General features: G+C 37.3%; 1 protein-coding gene across 4 annotated transcripts in view; it reads left to right on the top strand.

The window, feature by feature from the left end:
- The window catches only part of MAP3K20 (mitogen-activated protein kinase kinase kinase 20), an 85,825-nt gene that overhangs the window by 26,673 nt on the left and 40,548 nt on the right, over positions 1–18,604 (top strand). For all 4 annotated transcript variants that reach the window (XM_085228915.1, XM_085228917.1, XM_085228919.1 and 1 more), the window contains exons 3-9: positions 1,690–1,777; positions 5,966–6,067; positions 6,839–6,904; positions 7,880–7,908; positions 8,018–8,155; positions 14,049–14,135; positions 17,707–17,781. In XM_085228915.1, the coding sequence (XP_085085041.1) occupies positions 1,690–1,777; positions 5,966–6,067; positions 6,839–6,904; positions 7,880–7,908; positions 8,018–8,155; positions 14,049–14,135; positions 17,707–17,781 (585 nt within the window). The remainder of the gene's footprint in view (positions 1–1,689; positions 1,778–5,965; positions 6,068–6,838; positions 6,905–7,879; positions 7,909–8,017; positions 8,156–14,048; positions 14,136–17,706; positions 17,782–18,604) is intronic.

Raw genomic sequence — 18,604 nt, 5'->3', positions numbered from 1 at the left:
GGTGACTGGGGCCTGGTGTGCCTGTCTTATTTATAGCAGTATTCAGGTAGATAGTCAAGGAGTACTGGGTCTCCTGGTTATCTAGTGGGAATGCTGGTAGGAATTAGAGGACATTCCCCAAGTTAGTATTTCCTGAAGTAAATTTAAGCATAATACAAAAGTTTTTGAAGCACAGAGGCCTTGGGTCTTCTAGCATGTGGAGATGGAGTTTTGAATGAGTAGACAGTCATCTCCATTCCAGAGGATGCTACCAAAGAGACTGGAGGGCGCAGCTGGTAAAATAGGCATTGCCACTGCTGCAAAGGTCAGCTGTCCAGGAAGGCTTGTGGGAGGCAGCTTGGAGAGCGGAGCTGCTGCCAGAGCCCTGGCTAGCCCTACAAATCCTCCGTCACATCCTGCCACTGCCTGTGGGAGTGTTCATCTGCAGGTGAGGCTTCCCACATTTGCTTAGACAGCTGCCAGTTCTGTTCTTTGGTTGCCTTGTGGATGAATTGTGTCCTATGGCCTACTACAGTATGATTTGCTGAAAACACCATCTGTTTTGAAAACGACTTCTCTGATACTGTGAGAGATCTTTCGCTTCATAGTAGCACCATTTCACTAGCTTGCAGAAGAGCTGGTGCAACCCAAGTTCAAAGCTATAGTTTGAGATTTAAATGAGTGTGCATAAATGTTCATGCATTAGCTGGAGGTATGAATTCAAAACGGTTGAAGTTACTCAGAAAAGGCTTTAAACAGCAACTTTAAACAACAGAGTCACTGACAGTAAAGTTTTCCTTCTTAAATGCGGGACTGGTATGAAGTTAGCATACTCTCGACCTATTAGTCTGTAAGCAATGCTCCAACTTTGGTGATTCTGTGATAATCTGTATTTGTACAATACATACTTTTGTTTAAAAATTTGTTTGTAAAATCTTTTGAGTGTTTATTTTAATATACTATGAAAGCAAAACTACTGTGATATCTCAAAGGTAATATCTGTTATTTTCCCCTCAAAAAGCTAGGTGGACTGTGTGATTTAATTGCTGCGGATATATTTTCAGTCTCCTTCAGTCTTTATCATACCTAAAAATATTTTTTCAAGTGGAATTCAAAGAGTCTGTATATTTATCCAGAATTTCTAAACATCTTCTAATCATCAGAGTCTGCCCTGAAAAACAGTTTCAACTGCACTGCTGGCTATTTGGCAGTCTCAAGCATGCTTGCTGTGCATGTCTGATTAGACCTGCAATGCATGCACAGCAAACTCCATGTCTCCAGTAAACATCAGATTGAGCTGTATGGTGCACAGTATGCTCTCAACTGCCTGGAGCTCTGGGCTCACTGATCTCACAATGCTCTATACACAAACACAATTTTTGGGTTCTTCTACAGCCCTGACAAATATTGCAGATCTGTCTTTGAACTGCATTTTCTAGGGCCTTCAGATTTTTACAGGGACCTAGCATCTACATCTGTGCCTTGATCATGAAGGAGCAGTATGATCTTTTTTTCTGAACGTGCTAAGCATTCATCTACCGAACTCACACAGGAGGTTTCTGAGTACCAGTCATTTGTGGGTAGTCTTTCCTAGACGTGTGTATGTATGTGTGTATGTATATATGTTAAATATTTGTGTATTTCCACTGGAGTCTAAAATACTACAGTAAAGACACCATTCTTAATTGTCTGCCTTTTTTGTTTCAACAGGCAGAAATACTCAGTGTGCTCAGTCACAAAAACATCATTCAGTTCTATGGAGCTGTCATTGAACCTCCAAATTATGGCATAGTTACAGGTAAGGATTCTTGTTTGATTTTCATTATGATTGTAAAATTCTGGTCTTATGAGTACGCCCAATTTCAGTACTTTGCTGGCCTCGAAAGAAGAAACAGCATTTGGCGCTACGGTTCTGTTTATTGGAAGGCATCAGATGCAGAGTAGATGCAACTGCCAGAACAAGGCACCCTCTACCACAAAGATAACAAAGTGGGTATAGCTGTAATCTGTCACCTGCTGGGCATATATGAAGATATCCAGAACCTGTTTTTTATGTGTGTAGGTATCTCCAAACTGTAGGCAATATCTTCTGCTTGTCAGCCTTCGCAAATGCTGCCCTAAGCCAAGGGTTTCATTATGGTGTAAGCTGTCTCCAGGGGCATCTGCTGGAGAGGATCCACCCCAGATTGTGTGCTGGAAAAAACACAGCTTCTGATCAGCTATAGAAATCCCTCCAGTGGTGCACAAAACCTGTGGAAATTTACTTACTTCTACTTGTCTCTTAGACCTTATGTTAATACCATAGATGGCAGCATAATCCTGTGGTAGCACTTCTGAGATGCACAACTGCTTCACTGGCCTATTGGATGTCACAGTTTTGAAAACAATCCCACCAGTACTCTAGAGATGCATGAAGGATGATCTTAGTCTATAATGCACAGAGGTTAGACTGCTGATATCATATCAGACAGGAAATTAAATACCTTCTTTATGTAATAAAAATCTTAATAAGTCAAGTAATATAGCTGTAATTTCTAATGCAAAGGTAATAAGTGTGAACTAGAGATCAGACTAACAAAGCAAATGTGTGATCACCAGATCATCCAGAATGATGTCTGGATCAGAAAATCCTCAGTTGCTCTCACAGAAGGTCAGTGTTTGGAGAAGGTCATTTGACATGCTTGCTGATCACTGGACAGCTGAAATAGTTCATTATGTCATTGGGAATAGGGACCATCTGTGTGAAGGAGACTATTCTGTAGTCCTACCTCTTTGTTACTGGAAGAGCTCTGAATCTATCCTGGTTAAAGAGAAAAAAAAAAAAAAAAAAGCATTCTGATTTTAAACTGCATTGGCTTCTCCCTGCAACTTCCGGACTTGAGTTCCTCAGGCTGAAAGGGAAGTAAGGCTTGATTTCTCAAGTTGTTTTCAAGCTAATTGTGCTTGACATATCTTTGAGAGAGGTTTTTACTCCTTGATCTTCTAGGTAGTTTTCAGTGCAGCAGTCTTAATCCTGTGGTTTATTCGGAGATCCATGTCTTGCCAGGGAAAAACCCAAATGAGAAAAAAATCCCAAGAACCTAATGATTCTTCAGAATGATGGAGATGAGGGCATTCAGCCAAGCATGTACTGAGTATTGGCTGTACATAACATCTTGTGTGAGGTTGTCAGAGAGTTGTCTGGGACTGCTCTGTCCAAATGAGAAAAGCTACATCTGCAGTCAAAACATGTAGGTCACTCCAAAAGTAATTCCTCCTATTTATTTCCGTGGAAACCACTACAACAGATAGAAAGAGCACAATAGCACTAATTGATAGAGTAAATTCTAAAATACAAAACACTATTTTTCAATACGGTCATCACTGCTAGCTATGCATTTTTGCCTGCCACGAACAAGAGCCTGTATGCTACGCTTGAAAAATCTGTGTGACTGTCAGGAACATACCTTCTCTGCCACTACTGCTGAAATGTATTACTCACTGTGCTCACATCCACCATTTCATCTCTGTAAAAGTTCAGCAAGCGTCTGTGAATGTCAGTGGGTGCTGTTTTTTCCACATAGAGGAATTTGTTAACAAACCATTGCTCCATACTCCGTACTTCCATGTCAAAGGCCATTTTGTCCAATTGCTCCTCTGCTGCCATCTGCCACATGGCAACACAACATAATGGAATATTGGCAGGAAAGTTCAACCTCTACCACCAACATCTGCCTCTGACGTTGAGGGCCAAGATAGTTAAAACATTTTTGGAGCAGCTCTTGTATCAGTGTTACAACTGGTTGTTGAGCCCATTGAGCCACTAATGTGAATCACATTGTTTTAGATGTTGCAGACTGCAAACAGCAGTCTCAGTGTGTAGCTTTCAGGTCTGGGTTTTGATCACTGCTGCCTACTCCCAAAAGATTTTTAGTGCAAATGTGTCCCATCTGTGCAGATGCGTACGATGTATCCCAGTCAGTGGTAGAGTGAGTCCAATTTTGCATTCACAACATTACTTTCTAAAGCAAATACCTCTTTTCTATCACTGAAAGAAATTACCATGATAGTGTAATTTCCAAATCTATAATTTCATGGTAGAATCCTGTGGCACAATATAGACTAGGAGAAATACTGAAGAATCAAGCTATGTCGCTTGAAGATTGCTTGCCTGTGTTCATACAGAGCAGCAAAGGGCTTGGGGATCTCAGTTATCCCTGACTCTGGTGGATCGAATTATGCATTGTAAAGGCATGCAAAGCATGCACACAGACTATTCCTGAAGAATCCATTTATAAGACACATGATGACTTCATGGGTAAAAAAAGCTGATGTTTTAATTGAGGAAATGTGCAGGTCAGCATCTTAGTCCTCTTTCAGTGACATCAGAAGCAACATGTCTGTCTCCTGCAGAGCCTCCTTGCAGCAGGAGGTCCTGCAGCAATGAACCAAAACTAACTTGCAACTAGAGCGTTTACTTTCAAGGGACTTTGTATTTATTCTGTCATTCCTTTCATTTAGCAACAGAATCTTCTCATATGATGTACCATATTCTAGGCTGCAGATTCTGTCTCGACCCACAGAGTACTCTCCCAGTGGTTTTTATTTCATTGATGAGGAGCAATGTTTACTTTTTATGCATTTAGCCTATGATGTATTGTTCTTTGATTAATATTATTATGAACAACAATTTAGATATATTTTATGTAGTCTGAGAGGAGAATGATTTTGTTGCTGCTTTGAAATGGCAGATATGAGGCATTTCAATTGTAAACCAGCTGGCTTGCTTCATGTCCTGCTGCTCATGGAAATTTGCCCCACTTCAAATTTGCCCCTAACTTCAAAGTTAGACCTGTAGTTCCTTCCTTCCTTCCTGTGTTTTTTCTTTTCTTTTCTTTTTTTTTAATTAATAAGTGATTTGATCTTCTCTGAAGAGGTAGAAAAATAAAATTTTGTCGTCTTCTACTTGCAAACCCTTTTTTCTTAACAGAATATCATATATTTAATACTGATTTTACTTTATAAAAAATAAAGTAATTGTCTTTTTCTTTTGTTATGGGGCATAATTTAAAGGCAATACTTCTCACCACTGATGACTGTCCTCTTAGGAAACAGTAGTAAAGATCTGCTACCACCAGTCTCTCATCTCTTAACTGCTGTTGTGATTGGGAGAGGCAAATTCACTGTTTAAATATGGAAGAATTTCAAGTTATATGAAAATAGAGCTGTGGGGATTTCAGTTGTTTCCAGTTTCCCATTAAACAAGTCTAAGTGTAATGAGCTTGGTATTCCAGTTTATAGCCCTGTGAGCTGTGGAGGTCAGATTGTGTTCTGTCTGATACACTTGCAAACACTGACGGGCAGAAAAAGCCTTTGCTTCTGCCTGTAGGATCCTGCTGTGGGTTTCTGTAGGTGTAGGTGGAAAAAGTTAAGAAAAACAACTGTTGGTGCTGAACAAGGAGCGTAAGAAAACATCTTGCTTTCTTAGCTGTGCTGACTTGTCCTGGGCTAAGGGAATGTAAAGCAGTGAAAGCATGCCTCTATTTGCATACAGTCTGTAAAGTCACAAGTGGACAGAATTGCTCAGCGGCACGTTACCATTTTTACAACGTTCTCTCTCTGAACAGAAATGACCCTCATAAATCTTAAAAAAGAAAATAATCACCAGAACCCTTCATTCTGGAATTGGAACTGCCTTGCCTGAGCTCTCTTTATACCAGAGCTTTCTGATGCCTTTTCGTTTTAAATCCTATCGTTATAGATGATTTCACATTTCTTTTCCCTCAGCAACAGGTATGTCTGTGTTGGGACAGTCAGAATGGACTATTACTCTCCTATTATGTTACTAATAGTGTTAGTTGCTGAACCCGAATTCTTTGTCATTAAGCTTCAAAGAGCTGCTTTTTGGAACTGGCAGAGTTTCCATTAAGGTTTTTAGTTTTGATGTAGTGTTTTAAAATGTCATGTGCATTTATTTTATTTATTTTATTTTTTATTTTTGTAACAGAGTATGCTTCTGCTGGCTCACTGTTTGATTACATTAATAGTAACAAAAGTGAAGAGATGGATATGGATCATATCATGACCTGGGCAACTGACATAGCTAAAGGTAAGCAAGACCAGGCCAGTGATGTCTTTTATCTTACGCAGCAAAATGTGCAAGTGGAGATACTTTCCCTATTAAGTCAGGAAAGCTTTCCTAAACTTCTTTTTTCAAGTTGTCAAAAAAAAAAAAAAAAAGGCAAAAGAAGAAAAAGCAAAACAAATGAAAACAACTGTAATTAACACAAAAAGCAACAACAAACAAACCATTCACTGTTCTTTTCAATATGTTTCTTTGTTATTCTGAATCCAAAATCATTTCTGGAGTGAAAATGCCTTCTATGAGCTTGTTTTATAGCTCTGGTTTGCTCCCAAGCCCCAAGAGGATGATTTTGATGTAGTGTAATTATAAGGCATAATTATCCTTACATTTTATTTGAATTGGTATATTTAAGGAAGCTGGTTCTCACAAACATGCTGACATTCTTCACAGAATAATGCAGAGCCTTTGTGCTCTCTGTGGCCATACAGGAAATAGTATAAACTAATGAACATTACGTTCTTATCTTAGCTTCCCTGTGCAGAAAATACATTGGAGAAAATAATGAAATATGAAGTTAAAAAGCATTAGCATACTCATACAGGTGTTTTGAGCATAGCTTAGTTTTTTTTTTTATTCAAAGTAGGTTATGGGGACCTTTGGTTCTCCTGCATCTGGCCTTCATGTATGTTTGCCAGCCTGTACTGGGGACAAGAAATGGGAACTAAAAAACATCACTGCTGATAAGTAATGGTTACCTTCAGCCTGCCTAACTAGACTGTTGCTTGTTTTGTGTAGGCATGCACTACTTACACATGGAAGCTCCAGTCAAAGTAATCCACAGAGATCTGAAGTCCAGGAACGGTAAAGTAGCAATAAAAACAATAAAACGTTCTGTATTTACTTTTAGTTGTTATTGCTGCAATCAAGTCTGTACCTGAGCTTTGTGAATGTGCAGAACTAACACCTTGGCTGTCATCAAGCTATACTGGCCATTGCTGAGGCAAAGGAAAGCCTGTTCCAAGTGTCACTTCTCTACATCCTGACACTGTTGGCTCTGTTACTGTCCTGGCATCATTTAGTGCACTGTGGAAGGCTCTTTTTTAAGTTGTATCTGGCTGACCACGATAGTGTCCATCTTATCAGCTGTCAGACATTGCCTGCACAGTCCTCACTTGGTTTTTCTATTTGAAAATATTGAGTGCCATGAAGGACTGTTATTCACTGGACATAATAGACTGGATAAGGCCTGTAATTTCTAATCTGAACATCTTGTCACCATCATGGCCTGCTTTTGTGCAGTGACTACTCAGTGTAGAGTTGCACTGTTTTAGACTGTACCTGGCAGTTGACAATCATTAGTGAAACTTGTGAAATACTGATTTGAAAGGAAGCATGAACTAGTAGTGGGACAGGAGGAGTACAGATATTAATAATGCATGCAGAGTGATAATAGTCACAAAAAAACCCTATTTGTATAGTACTATTAATTTATTTTTTTTTAACTTTTCTCTCCTTTTTTCCTTTTTTTTTTTTTTTTTTTTTTTAAATTGTTAAGCTTAACTGCTACCTTGGGGATAATGGAGCTTATCTACATTTTAGTTATAGTCGTCTTTCTACCTTTGAGCACAGTAGGACCTGAAAAGTTTTGAAGTTGTTCAGAGGCTTGCATGGATTCAGCAGGTGTTCTTCAAAGATGCTCAAAGAAACCAGGACAATCATGTATATTTGTGCCGATTGGATCATTTTTCTTGATAAAGTGAATTTATTTTTGCTGTGAAAATGTATTGCATTTGTTTTTAATAGCATTCCTGTAATCTGTTGTTTTTTCATTTGTAGTTGTTATAGCTGCTGATGGCGTGTTAAAGGTATGAACACTTCAATTATATTAATTATGTGAGAGATCCTGCTGCGTGACTCGATATCTGATGACTAGTTAATGAGTTTCATGCTCTACTATCTGTTTATCCTTGCCAGATCTGTGATTTTGGTGCCTCAAGGTTCCATTCACATACAACACACATGTCGTTAGTGGGTACTTTTCCATGGATGGCCCCAGAAGTTATTCAAAGTCTCCCAGTATCTGAGACGTGTGACACGTACTCATACGGAGTGGTGAGTGCCTTTTATTTCTCTATGCATAGAAGCAGAACTCCAGTGTGACAGAAGTCACAGGATGCACGAACAACAATTCTGAATAAGGACAACAACAACAACAAAAATCAGACTTTTTCAAGACTGACCCATAATTCATAATTATGTGCTTGAAAATGATAGGAAGAGCAGCGTCTTGTGTGTTTAATAAGACACTTATCTGATTAGATTAGCAGCATGCCAGTGTGGGAAATGCAAGCTTTACCGTAAGTATTTAGCATATGTCAGAAGGCTTGCAAGAGCTACTGAGCAATTAGCGTCATTAATCTCTGCTTATGTTTTAGTGAAATAAGAGGGAAAAGTTGTAATAGGTATATACCAGGGCTTTCCATAAAACAGGGTTAAGATGAAAAAGGAGGCCACTTTTCCATGCTTACATGTTTAAAAGACGATGCTGTCGTTAGCAGGTAGCTGAGAGAACCTCCACATCTAGTGGAGGTAGACCCAATTTAAAAATACAGCATGAGTCTGCCTTTTATGCAAAGGGGAAATAATCAGTTCCAATGCATCAGAATGTCAGGTTTGCAGGTACAATTGTGAATTATTTCATTCTGTCTGCAGTCAGACTCTGATGTGTTTTTACTCTGCAGTGTGAAATAGACTAGAAATTACTCTCCTGGTCAGACCAGTTCTAAGCCAGGCCGCAAAGCCTTTCTATTGCAACAGTACTTTAGGGGAAAAGAGAAAGGAAGCAGGGTCCTAGTCTGCATATGGATCTGCGTACATAGCTTTTTTGATTTTGTATTCAGCAGTGAGGAGCTGTTTCAGTACCTGCAAAATATTGCCTCCTTCTCTTTGAGGAGTTGATGGAGATGTAAGCTTGTTGGTTTTAAGCTAGTGTCTGTGACAATGTATAGCTAAGCTGATGGTCCCAATAGAAGGTTATAAACTTCTTGTCAAACAGTTGTTTATAGTGTAAAAAAATAAAAAGATGATGTGAGATATCCTAGCAATGTAAGACTGAGACTTTGTAATGGGAGAGAAGCCTATATTGGCAGATTTAAAGTCTTTGCTTGCCTAACAGAACTAGGTCACAAACAGTAATAGAACATAAGATAACAAATGTAAATGTTAATGTAAACTGTTACTGGAAGCAATCACATATTATCCACTGAAATATAACATTCCAATTCCAAAATAAAGAAAAAATGTTAGAGGAGAAATTTATAAAATGGTCATACAATTCAGAACTACTCTCATAATCATCTTGATGTGATTGACTTCAAGTAATATTCTAGAACTGGGAGAAAGTAAGCAATATTATCATGTTAAGTATTACCACAGCCATAGGAACAGTATGTTGTATTATTTTCCCTCCTCCAAAAAGTAAACCTCCTTTGACAGCCCTGTGCTTGGAGGCAAAACTCAACTACCCTCAGTATGAAAGCAGTTCAGCGTTAGTAGAATATTTTAATGTGGTTACAGGTGTATAATGCTACTTCATTATGCCTAATAATATCTGACCCACGTTTTTAATATGTTGTTTTTGAGCTAATGTGCTCTTCTGTGGATAGAAGCTTATGAATTCTTAAGCACTTAAGAATGAATTCATCTTTGGATAACTCCATTGCCACATCTTGGAACAGCACTGTTTTCAGAGGAGATGCAAGGGGAGAAATGATGAATAGCCACAGCCCACATTCTCACTTGATAAATTTACTGATGTTATGGAGCTGTCAGAAAGCAGAAAATTGTCTGAAAATAACACTGAAAGCTGGAATCTCCCTATTGTAAGTGTTGGACTACCAGAGAATTTGTTAGGAGACTGAAAACAACAACACAAAAATCTTGAGTATTTTTTTTGTCTTAGCAAGTGATTATCATCTGTAAAAACAAATTTACGATTTAAAGAATCGCCTTTGGAAGTGTAACACTTGCCAGCAGCTTTTGTGTTGGAGAGACAAATCTGCATTTCTTCATTTAAAGTCTTGTTAACAAAGAACAGAATCATTTCAAATGTAAACTTGTAAGATGCTAAGAATAGATATTCTGTTCACAGTACTTGTTACCATACCCATAAGATTTTAATTTATTTCTTTTTTTCCTAACTTTGCTTTCTATAATTGAGTCTGTGATTTTAAATGTTCTGCTTAAGCTTTGTGAGCACTTTGTCCATGAAGTACTAGTCTTTCTGTCACCATATAGATCCAAGTTGCTTTTCACCTGAAATGAACTTCCCTCATTGCAAACAGTTACGTTTGTGTTCATAGATAATTTTCATATTAGTTTGTCTGCTCTTCGTGGGCGGATGAACAGTTCATTTATTCTCTTTGAGATAAATAGTGAGTAATTTATAATGCAGCATAGTAAATGCTAAATCTAAACGTTCCAGATTTATTATGATACAAACATGGATCTTGAACTTTATTTCAGCCATGCTCTGATTCTCTTTTCTAATCCATTTCAAAATGCATACTCTAAACAACAGACACCAAGTGCTGCAAATGATCAACCCACAAGTCCATTCAGATCACTAACAGTCTCATGTCATTGTGTGTAGAGCTCAAAAATAATCCTTTGCCACTTTCATATGTGGATCATCTTCCACATATGAAAGTGTATGTGGAATTACAATGTTGCCCCTAACAACTGTTCTGAAATCATGAAGATAAATGCGTGGGATATATTAACCTGGAAAAAGTGTAGAGGACTGCAGTGTGTTTGTGTGTGTAAGTGTATTTACTCATAGAAGGCTGTGTAGCTGAGTATTTTTAAATGCAAGAACAAAAAAAATTAAAAGCATTAATTGACTATTGGTACACTGAGACTGAAGTTCAATGTAGCAGCTGTTGTGCTCCTAGCAATAGTTCATGCATTGCTTTAGCTATGAGGACATAGGTTATTTATAGAGGGAATGTTGGCCAGCTCCAGGGGCTATCCCTTACTCTTTTTGAAAAGAATTATGAGATCTTTAACTTCCACTTGGATCAATCCAGAGGAGACTGACCTAATTTTCAAGGGCAGTACCTCTAAGAGAACGCTTTCTACTTATGCCATACTTCTGATAATTGTAGCTCCTGAGACTCGTCTGTGTGCACTTTTCTACCAAGAGAAAGCATTTTCAGATTTTCAGAGTGGGAGGATCTTTTTTTTTTTTTTTTTTTGCTTGTTAGTTTGTTTTTTTCTTCAAATCACTCATTTGGATGTTTCCTGTCTTTTATGGCTTTTGTTGGTTTTGAATTGGGGTTGAGGGGTGGGACTATATTTTTCCTTTTTTCTTTAGATCATTGTCACATAGTTGACAGGATGAGAACTGAAATGCACAGCTCAGCTGATAGAACTGAGGACATATCAATCTTATTCTCAGCTTCATGTATGGAATGAACATTCATATCTTTGAGTCTCACTCTGTTTCCCTGCATGCAAAGAAGAGCCTAACATCTTCAGAGGCCACAGCTTACAAACCATTGCATTAAATGATCTTGCTTTGTTTTCCATCATTGTGTCTGGCATGGCTATTTCACTGTGAACACCTGCTGTCTGTCGTCATAGGGATGTTATGTGATCAGGAAAGCTGGTGATCCTTACCATCAAAGATGGGAGGGGAAGTGAATCATGTCAGAGTCCCAATTAAATTATACCAGAAATGGAAGACAGATTAATTTCCATGTAAGTTGAGCTGAGAATTTAGTTCTGAAAATGATCAGGGTGTATCTTGGCAAAAAAAAAAAAAAAAAAAAAAAAAAAAAAAAAGCCAAGATCAGGGTAAGTCAGATTCAGGAGCACTTTTTGTGGCTGTATGAACCTAGGGACAGGAAGCATCAAATGGTAGCACAGAAGATACGATTTGCTGTTTTTTGTAAGACTAATAATGCTCTCGTTCACCCTAGGTGATGTTTCAGAGTATCTAATTAATGAGTGGGGTATGAAAGTTCTCTAACACGGATATTTACATGTCACTCTCAGGAGGAAAGTCTTAAGCTTACAGCACTAGCCTGGATATGAAATTTGCTTTGTTTTAAGAACATTGTTTTAAACTTGCATATATAAATGCAAGGATTTTTTTTTTAATCTTCTTATACTATTAGTGAAAAACAAGGCATTAATAAAAAAATTTTGTATCTGGTGAGATTGCTGTTCACTCAAACTATGTGTAATCTTGAAGTGTTTCAAGTAATCACTGTTGATTTAGGAAAGTAGTGATCCATACAGGCAGTGGAAGTAAACACTAAAGGTGTCATGATGCAGAATTTAGTACAACATGTCCCAAACAGACTTGCATGCTTTAATGAAACTAGACAGTTTAGTCTTCTGAAAGAAAAATAGCTGAACAGTGCAGTTTTCCAGCTCAAGGTACTTGGAGACATTTAACGTGTACTTCATTGTGCTCTTTTCTTGAGAGATGTATTTAGATACTTCTCTGTCTGATGTGCAAACTTATACCATTCAGATGAGGTGGTTCTGCAAGGCTACTCAGCTTGTGTTTGATTTGGTCCAGGCATTTTTGGTTTTGTACACTGCTTTTTGGACTCAAATACATCAGGCTGCTAAATTATTTTATTCTCTCACAATTAAATTTCCTACCTCTACCAGTAGAGAGGTAATAATTGGAATTAGGAATCAATTTTATTTTTCTTTTTTTCTGAAGAGAGTGAATTGAGGAAAACAGCAGAATTGAATGCCATGAATAGCCTTCCTCATATATTTCTTATATGTGGAAAACTGTTCTTTTACTTATTATTCCAAGATGTGCTTACCTTTACTGATCAGTTTTCTGACTAAAGCAGAATTATTCAAATAGGTCTATTGATGGAACTCTGTTCACTTGATTAAAGGCCCAAATCTGCTTCAATGCATTTTTTTCTGCTTCAGCAGCATCTGCCAATATTCTTGTGTTTTTCTTCTAATTACCTTCATAGTTGGCCAGAATCCATTCAGAATGATGTAGCTGCAATGAGCCTGGGTACTAACCCAGCCGGTGAGGATATAGAGACTTGCCTAAGGATCTTAATACATTTGGTCACATGCTAAATTATTGATTTCTTTTGTTGCTGTTGTGCTTGGTATACAAATGGAAGAAGTTTCTGTGTAGATATTGGTAACAAGAGATAAGTATGAAGATTCTGATAAAAACAGAGGCAAACACGAGTGAAGGTACAAAGTTCTTGTTAATTTAATTGAATGCTAATATGTAGTCCTTGAGGCAGAAAACAAGTTGGATTCAGTGACATGCATCATTTTAGTGCCAAACTCTCTCTACAAAGTACCTAAGATTCTTACACTAAAAAATTAGAACATGTTTCTGTATGTAGGGATAGTGTGTCAATAAGATATAGGGGGAGAAAAGAATTATTGTTGATATGCTATATATTGTATGGCTTAATATAATCATGTACTTGGAGATAGACAGTTACGGTTTTGCTTGCAAAACTATATTTATTATTTTTGTAGGCATATAATAGGAATAAAATACCTTATGGATCACATTCTGACAAAAGAAAAGCACTAGTTGCAATCATATAGAAATATTTTTAAATGCAAGATGACTGCAAGGTGAAGATGTGTCTAGCTGGGGCTAAGAAGGATAGGAGGAGTTCACTGTCTTCCCAAGTCTCAACTGCCAAATATGAACTTTATAGTGTACAAAAAAAGTAAAAAAAAGCTTTTTCTTTGGCTTTCATAAAATTGCAGGCATTAGGCCCCACACAACCCAGTTTTTACTGTAGAGGAAAAATCAGAAACATTCAAATTAATTTAGCGAGAGGATCTTGCACACAAACACTGGTCCAAGTTCCTGCAAATGGAAACTGGTTGCCTGATAATTGGGTACAGAATAGTGCTGTATCAAGGTTTAATAATGTATTTAAAATACAAAGTGCAGAAATAAAAATTCTTTTCTTTCTCTCTGTTCCAGGTTCTCTGGGAGATGCTAACAAGGGAGGTCCCCTTTAAAGGCTTGGAAGGATTACAAGTAGCTTGGCTTGTAGTGGAAAAAAACGAGGTAAGACTACGTTTCTACATTCAGGTACATAGATCAGAAAACAGTATTGGGGTTTTGCAAAAGACTTTTTCATCTTCTTCAAATTGAAAGTAAGTTCACGCGTATGGAAAGATTAGCAGTAGGAGCTAACACAAAGGGTCAAAGTGATGTTATTCCTCATGAATGGACCCTTTACATCTAATTGTTGCAGCTTCACGTCGTGATGCTGTAGATCAAAAATTGTACAAGTACTGTACTAGTTTCTCAGTCTCAATTGTAAAACCTAGGGGTTTGTTCTTAGTGATGAAAGAAGCCATTGCGTCCAAGGTAGGGGAACAGTTTAACTCCATCTCCTGCGTTTAGGACATCTTTTTACTGGCCGGGAGTTGATATATCTGTAAGAGACCTTCAGCTACTTCAACTTAACTCTCCCAGCAGGAGTCACTATAGTACAAGAAACTGCCGCTTAGATGAAAATTTCAAAAATAAAAGAAGAAAAAATAGTTTTAAAAAAAGAGAGAAATTACAGTTTTGCCACCTACGTTCAACACTACATTGAAGATGAGCTCCTCACTGGTATCGGCAAGGCTGCGGCATAGCTGCAAGCCTCCTCATGCAGAGTCTTTCCATTTCAAAAGCACTTCAGTGGTGTAAACACCGTTTGTACAGTGTCCCCAGCCTCGCTTTTCTTCTTCTCACAAATTGAGGCTTTCAGTTAGTTGGACATGTGAGCGTATATCTGAACACATAGTCCCTTGATATCAAAGAGAGTAACTACATTTAAAAAACATTTAAAGTTGTGACTGTACCACACACAGACAAGCATGGAAATCCTTCACAAAGATGAAACCTCCTCTATCTAGACACAGCAGAAGCTTGGGAAACATTACAATGGTGAGGCAGTGACTGCGTAATACAGATTTCTATTATTCTACATAAACTGTTTCTCAAAATGCTTCAGAGTTAAATAGTGGAGTTAGGTTTCCTCCTCTTAGTTTAATATTTTTTGTTGTTGACTTTTTTTGTTTCCATTGCTTTTTTTTTTTTTTTTTTTTTAAACTTCAGTTTGAGAACTGGATTAATTCCGGTAAGCAACACTGTGATATAGTGAATAGTTGGAAATGCTACCTTACCAGTCTGAAGATTATGACCATGGTCTTCTACAATGTTTATCAGACCAGGAGGTACAATGGGACTCTTTCACCTAGTTTAGGAAAAGCCCTATATATCAGTTTGAGGAAGATGGAACGAATGAACAGCGCCACATTCTATTATGTACAGTTTTATGTAAGTGGTTTAAAGTGACACTGATAAAATTGTAAAGAGATTGTCCTATGCTGAAAGATGATAGAGATACAGTGCACATTTCTCTGCAGTTTTCCAGAGCAAGGAACTGTGTAAAATATAGTATGAACAAAATGTGGACATGACAACTGTTTTACTCATGGCTGGAGAAACTTAAGTGTTGAGATTTTCAAAGTCAGCTATTTATCTGCCAGGTACTACTAGGCTGTTGCCACCATCTTCTTTGTAATGGTGCCAGGAAGCTTTGAGAACATTAACACTTGCCTATATAGATTTTATTTTCTCTGACCATAACTTAGGGACCATGTCCAGTGTATGCCCTGTAAGAGTTGGCATGCATAACTTTTTTTTTTTCTTCCCGGTAGTTTCTATGTCCTGAAACAAGTATGAGGATCAGGTTCTGTTCTCAGTTCTATCTACTGACATTAATAGACTTGCATGGATCCACTTTCCAACAGAATTGAGTCACTGTTGAGCTAGGCCTTCATTCTTTTCACTCTAAGTCTGTTGTTAAAAACAGTGTGGGACTGGGGCCAAAGCATAATTGCTTAGGTTGAAAAGTCCCACTTTGCAAATCTGGAGCATAAGAAATAAAATGGATTTTAAGGATTTCATACGGGTCTTTTCCTAGGCTCTGCATAATTTCACAACGTAATTTTTATTTTGGTACAATTTTTATATAAATTTATCGTTTTAATTCAGAAGAGAAAAACACATGAATTCACATTATACTAGGCATAATCCCATACAAAATTACGAATGAGAAATGTCTTTTCTATTACAATCTGAAAGCTTTGGAACCTGCTACCACTATATTCCATGACAGATAACATTCTGCACATGTGAGACACCTGTAAACGAGGACTACAACTTATTTTCTCCCTCCTGGAACTGTGAGGGTTACAGACAAATACTGCAGAAAGATGAGGCAGTATATTTTTAGAGTAATGACTCAACCAAAGATCAAGTGCCAGTACAGTTTGTTTATGCATTGTACAAATTTCTGTGTATTTCTTGCATAGAAAGCTTTGCACCTTAAGGTATTTACATTATTAAAATATATTCCTGCAGTGCCCTGATTCTGTATGTCATATTTCCAGTTTTCATGGTATTCAATTACTTGTATAGCAGAATTTGTTAATTCTTTGGCTTGTAAGGCTTTCCAGGTCATGCTATAGTAATACAGTGGTACAAAATTTGACAGAACTTGCTTTGATTTACTTCTGAAATTCCAAGAGTAGGACTGATCAAAATGTCTTCCTGGCAGGTTAGACTGAACAGGTTCAGGTTCTCACCTGCTGTAGGACAAGGAACTCTTTTTCCAGCTTGATTTCTTCATATTTGGTCTTATTTGCAATGCAGAACTGCTTTTTATCTTTTTTTTTTTTTTAACTTAGCATGAAGCATCTGAAGTAAGTTAGTTGCATTAGTGAGAGCAAAGGGATCACCTTGTATGTGTTGTATTGTTGGGATACACATACAAGTAACTGGAGAGGCTTGGGTATTCATGTGTGCATTTAACAATGGAATTGCTTTTAGCATTTGCAGTCTGGAGGCAAAGTCTTTAAGCTACGTGTTGCTTAAGACTCACTGAACAAATACTTCTCATGGCTTAAAACTCTCTGCAAAAGAAACCAAGCCAGCTTCAAAGTAATTCTCTGTAGTTAGTGGATCTGGCTGTAACCAGCAACTCTTTGTCTTGCGTCATCAGAAAATATTTATATGAGTTCACTGTGCTCTGTGAGCGCTCTCTGAGATCTGCATGTCCTCATTAATCGTTCTGACCACAGGCTTATGAAATGTCTCTTGTGTCATGTAGAGCTTCAGTTAACTCTTTATAACTCACTGTAGTCTGTATTTCAGCCATTTGGTATATCAGAATTGACTACAGTGTTGTAGAATCTGTACGAGAGAAAGGAATTAAACCAGACTGTACATTATGCCTGTTTTGATAAGCACCTTAAATATTGTGCATTGCAGTAGTTATCTCTACAAACTATGATACTTTAGTATTAAAATCTTTGCCTCATTTTTTACTTCCTTTCTCCTAGTTTTCTTGAGCAATTCCATCAGTTTATTTGTTCCTTTCCTTCTTTATAAATCTATTAATTAATAGTACGTCTTACTAGTGTTAGCCTTTTTTATGTCAGTCGTCAGTTTTGTATTATGTTTAAATGAAAGAAGAGTGTGTCTCACTTCTTTTAATTGCTCTGCTCTCATAGGAAATCTATTATTAGCACCTCAAAGGGAAATGTTTCTAATAACTGGTACATTCTATCTCCTTTAGAGATTAACCATTCCAAGCAGTTGTCCCAGAAGTTTTGCAGAACTGATGCATCAATGTTGGGAAGCTGACTCAAAGGTAATTTAATTTCTGTTATATTTTATATCCTCCTCCTCTTATTTCTCTATGTATGCTAAATTGTGTTTGGAGACAAGTCTGAGCTAACAAAAATACTTGCTTCACAAAAATATTAGCTGGGGATGTCTTTTCAAAATGTATACATATTTACGTATTTATGCTTAAATGTGTTTCTGTCCTTTTAATCAAGAGTTGTTACCCTAAATTGCCTCACTACTGAAGACAGAGATTGTAAATAGAGTGAGATTGCAAGAATGCTGCCATTTTTGATCAAGTGAAAAATCATTTTGTTTTTATTTCAGTAGTTAATCTCTTGAATGTTTGTGAATAATATGTTTCAAATAACTATTTCAAGGTCCAGTTTTGATTTCTTTCTTGTGCTGGAAATGTATAAAGAATAAATTAATCCACAGAATATGGGTAGGAATGGCAGAAACACATTCAAGATTAACATTTTAAAATGTCCTGGTCTTTTCCCTTAGGACTTTGAATTACGAACTTTATGACAATTATATTGTAATAGTATAGTAATAAAGTACTGTAGTATACTGCTTAACTTTATAAGAATAAATCAAAAGAGAAATGAAAGACTGTGTTTGCTCAGTAAATACTTTTGCAGATCCTGGCAATTACCTTCCTTAAATTGGCCCTGCTACCTTCCTGTTGTATTTACATACTGGCTGGAAAGAACCTGAAACCAAGTGTCAGGAGATATTTTGTTTTGCCTATGAGCGTACTTAGGAGGGGAAAGGACAGTTAAGGATAGGAAATTTTGCACTTTTTCTCAAGTAAACGCATCAGGAAGACCTCTCAGTTACTTTGA

Source organism: Meleagris gallopavo, chromosome 7 (assembly GCF_905368555.1).
Source record: "Meleagris gallopavo chromosome 7, MGAL_WU_HG_1.1, whole genome shotgun sequence".
Taxonomy (NCBI): Eukaryota; Metazoa; Chordata; class Aves; order Galliformes; family Phasianidae; genus Meleagris; species Meleagris gallopavo.
This window is presented reverse-complemented; position numbering and strand designations above follow the sequence as displayed.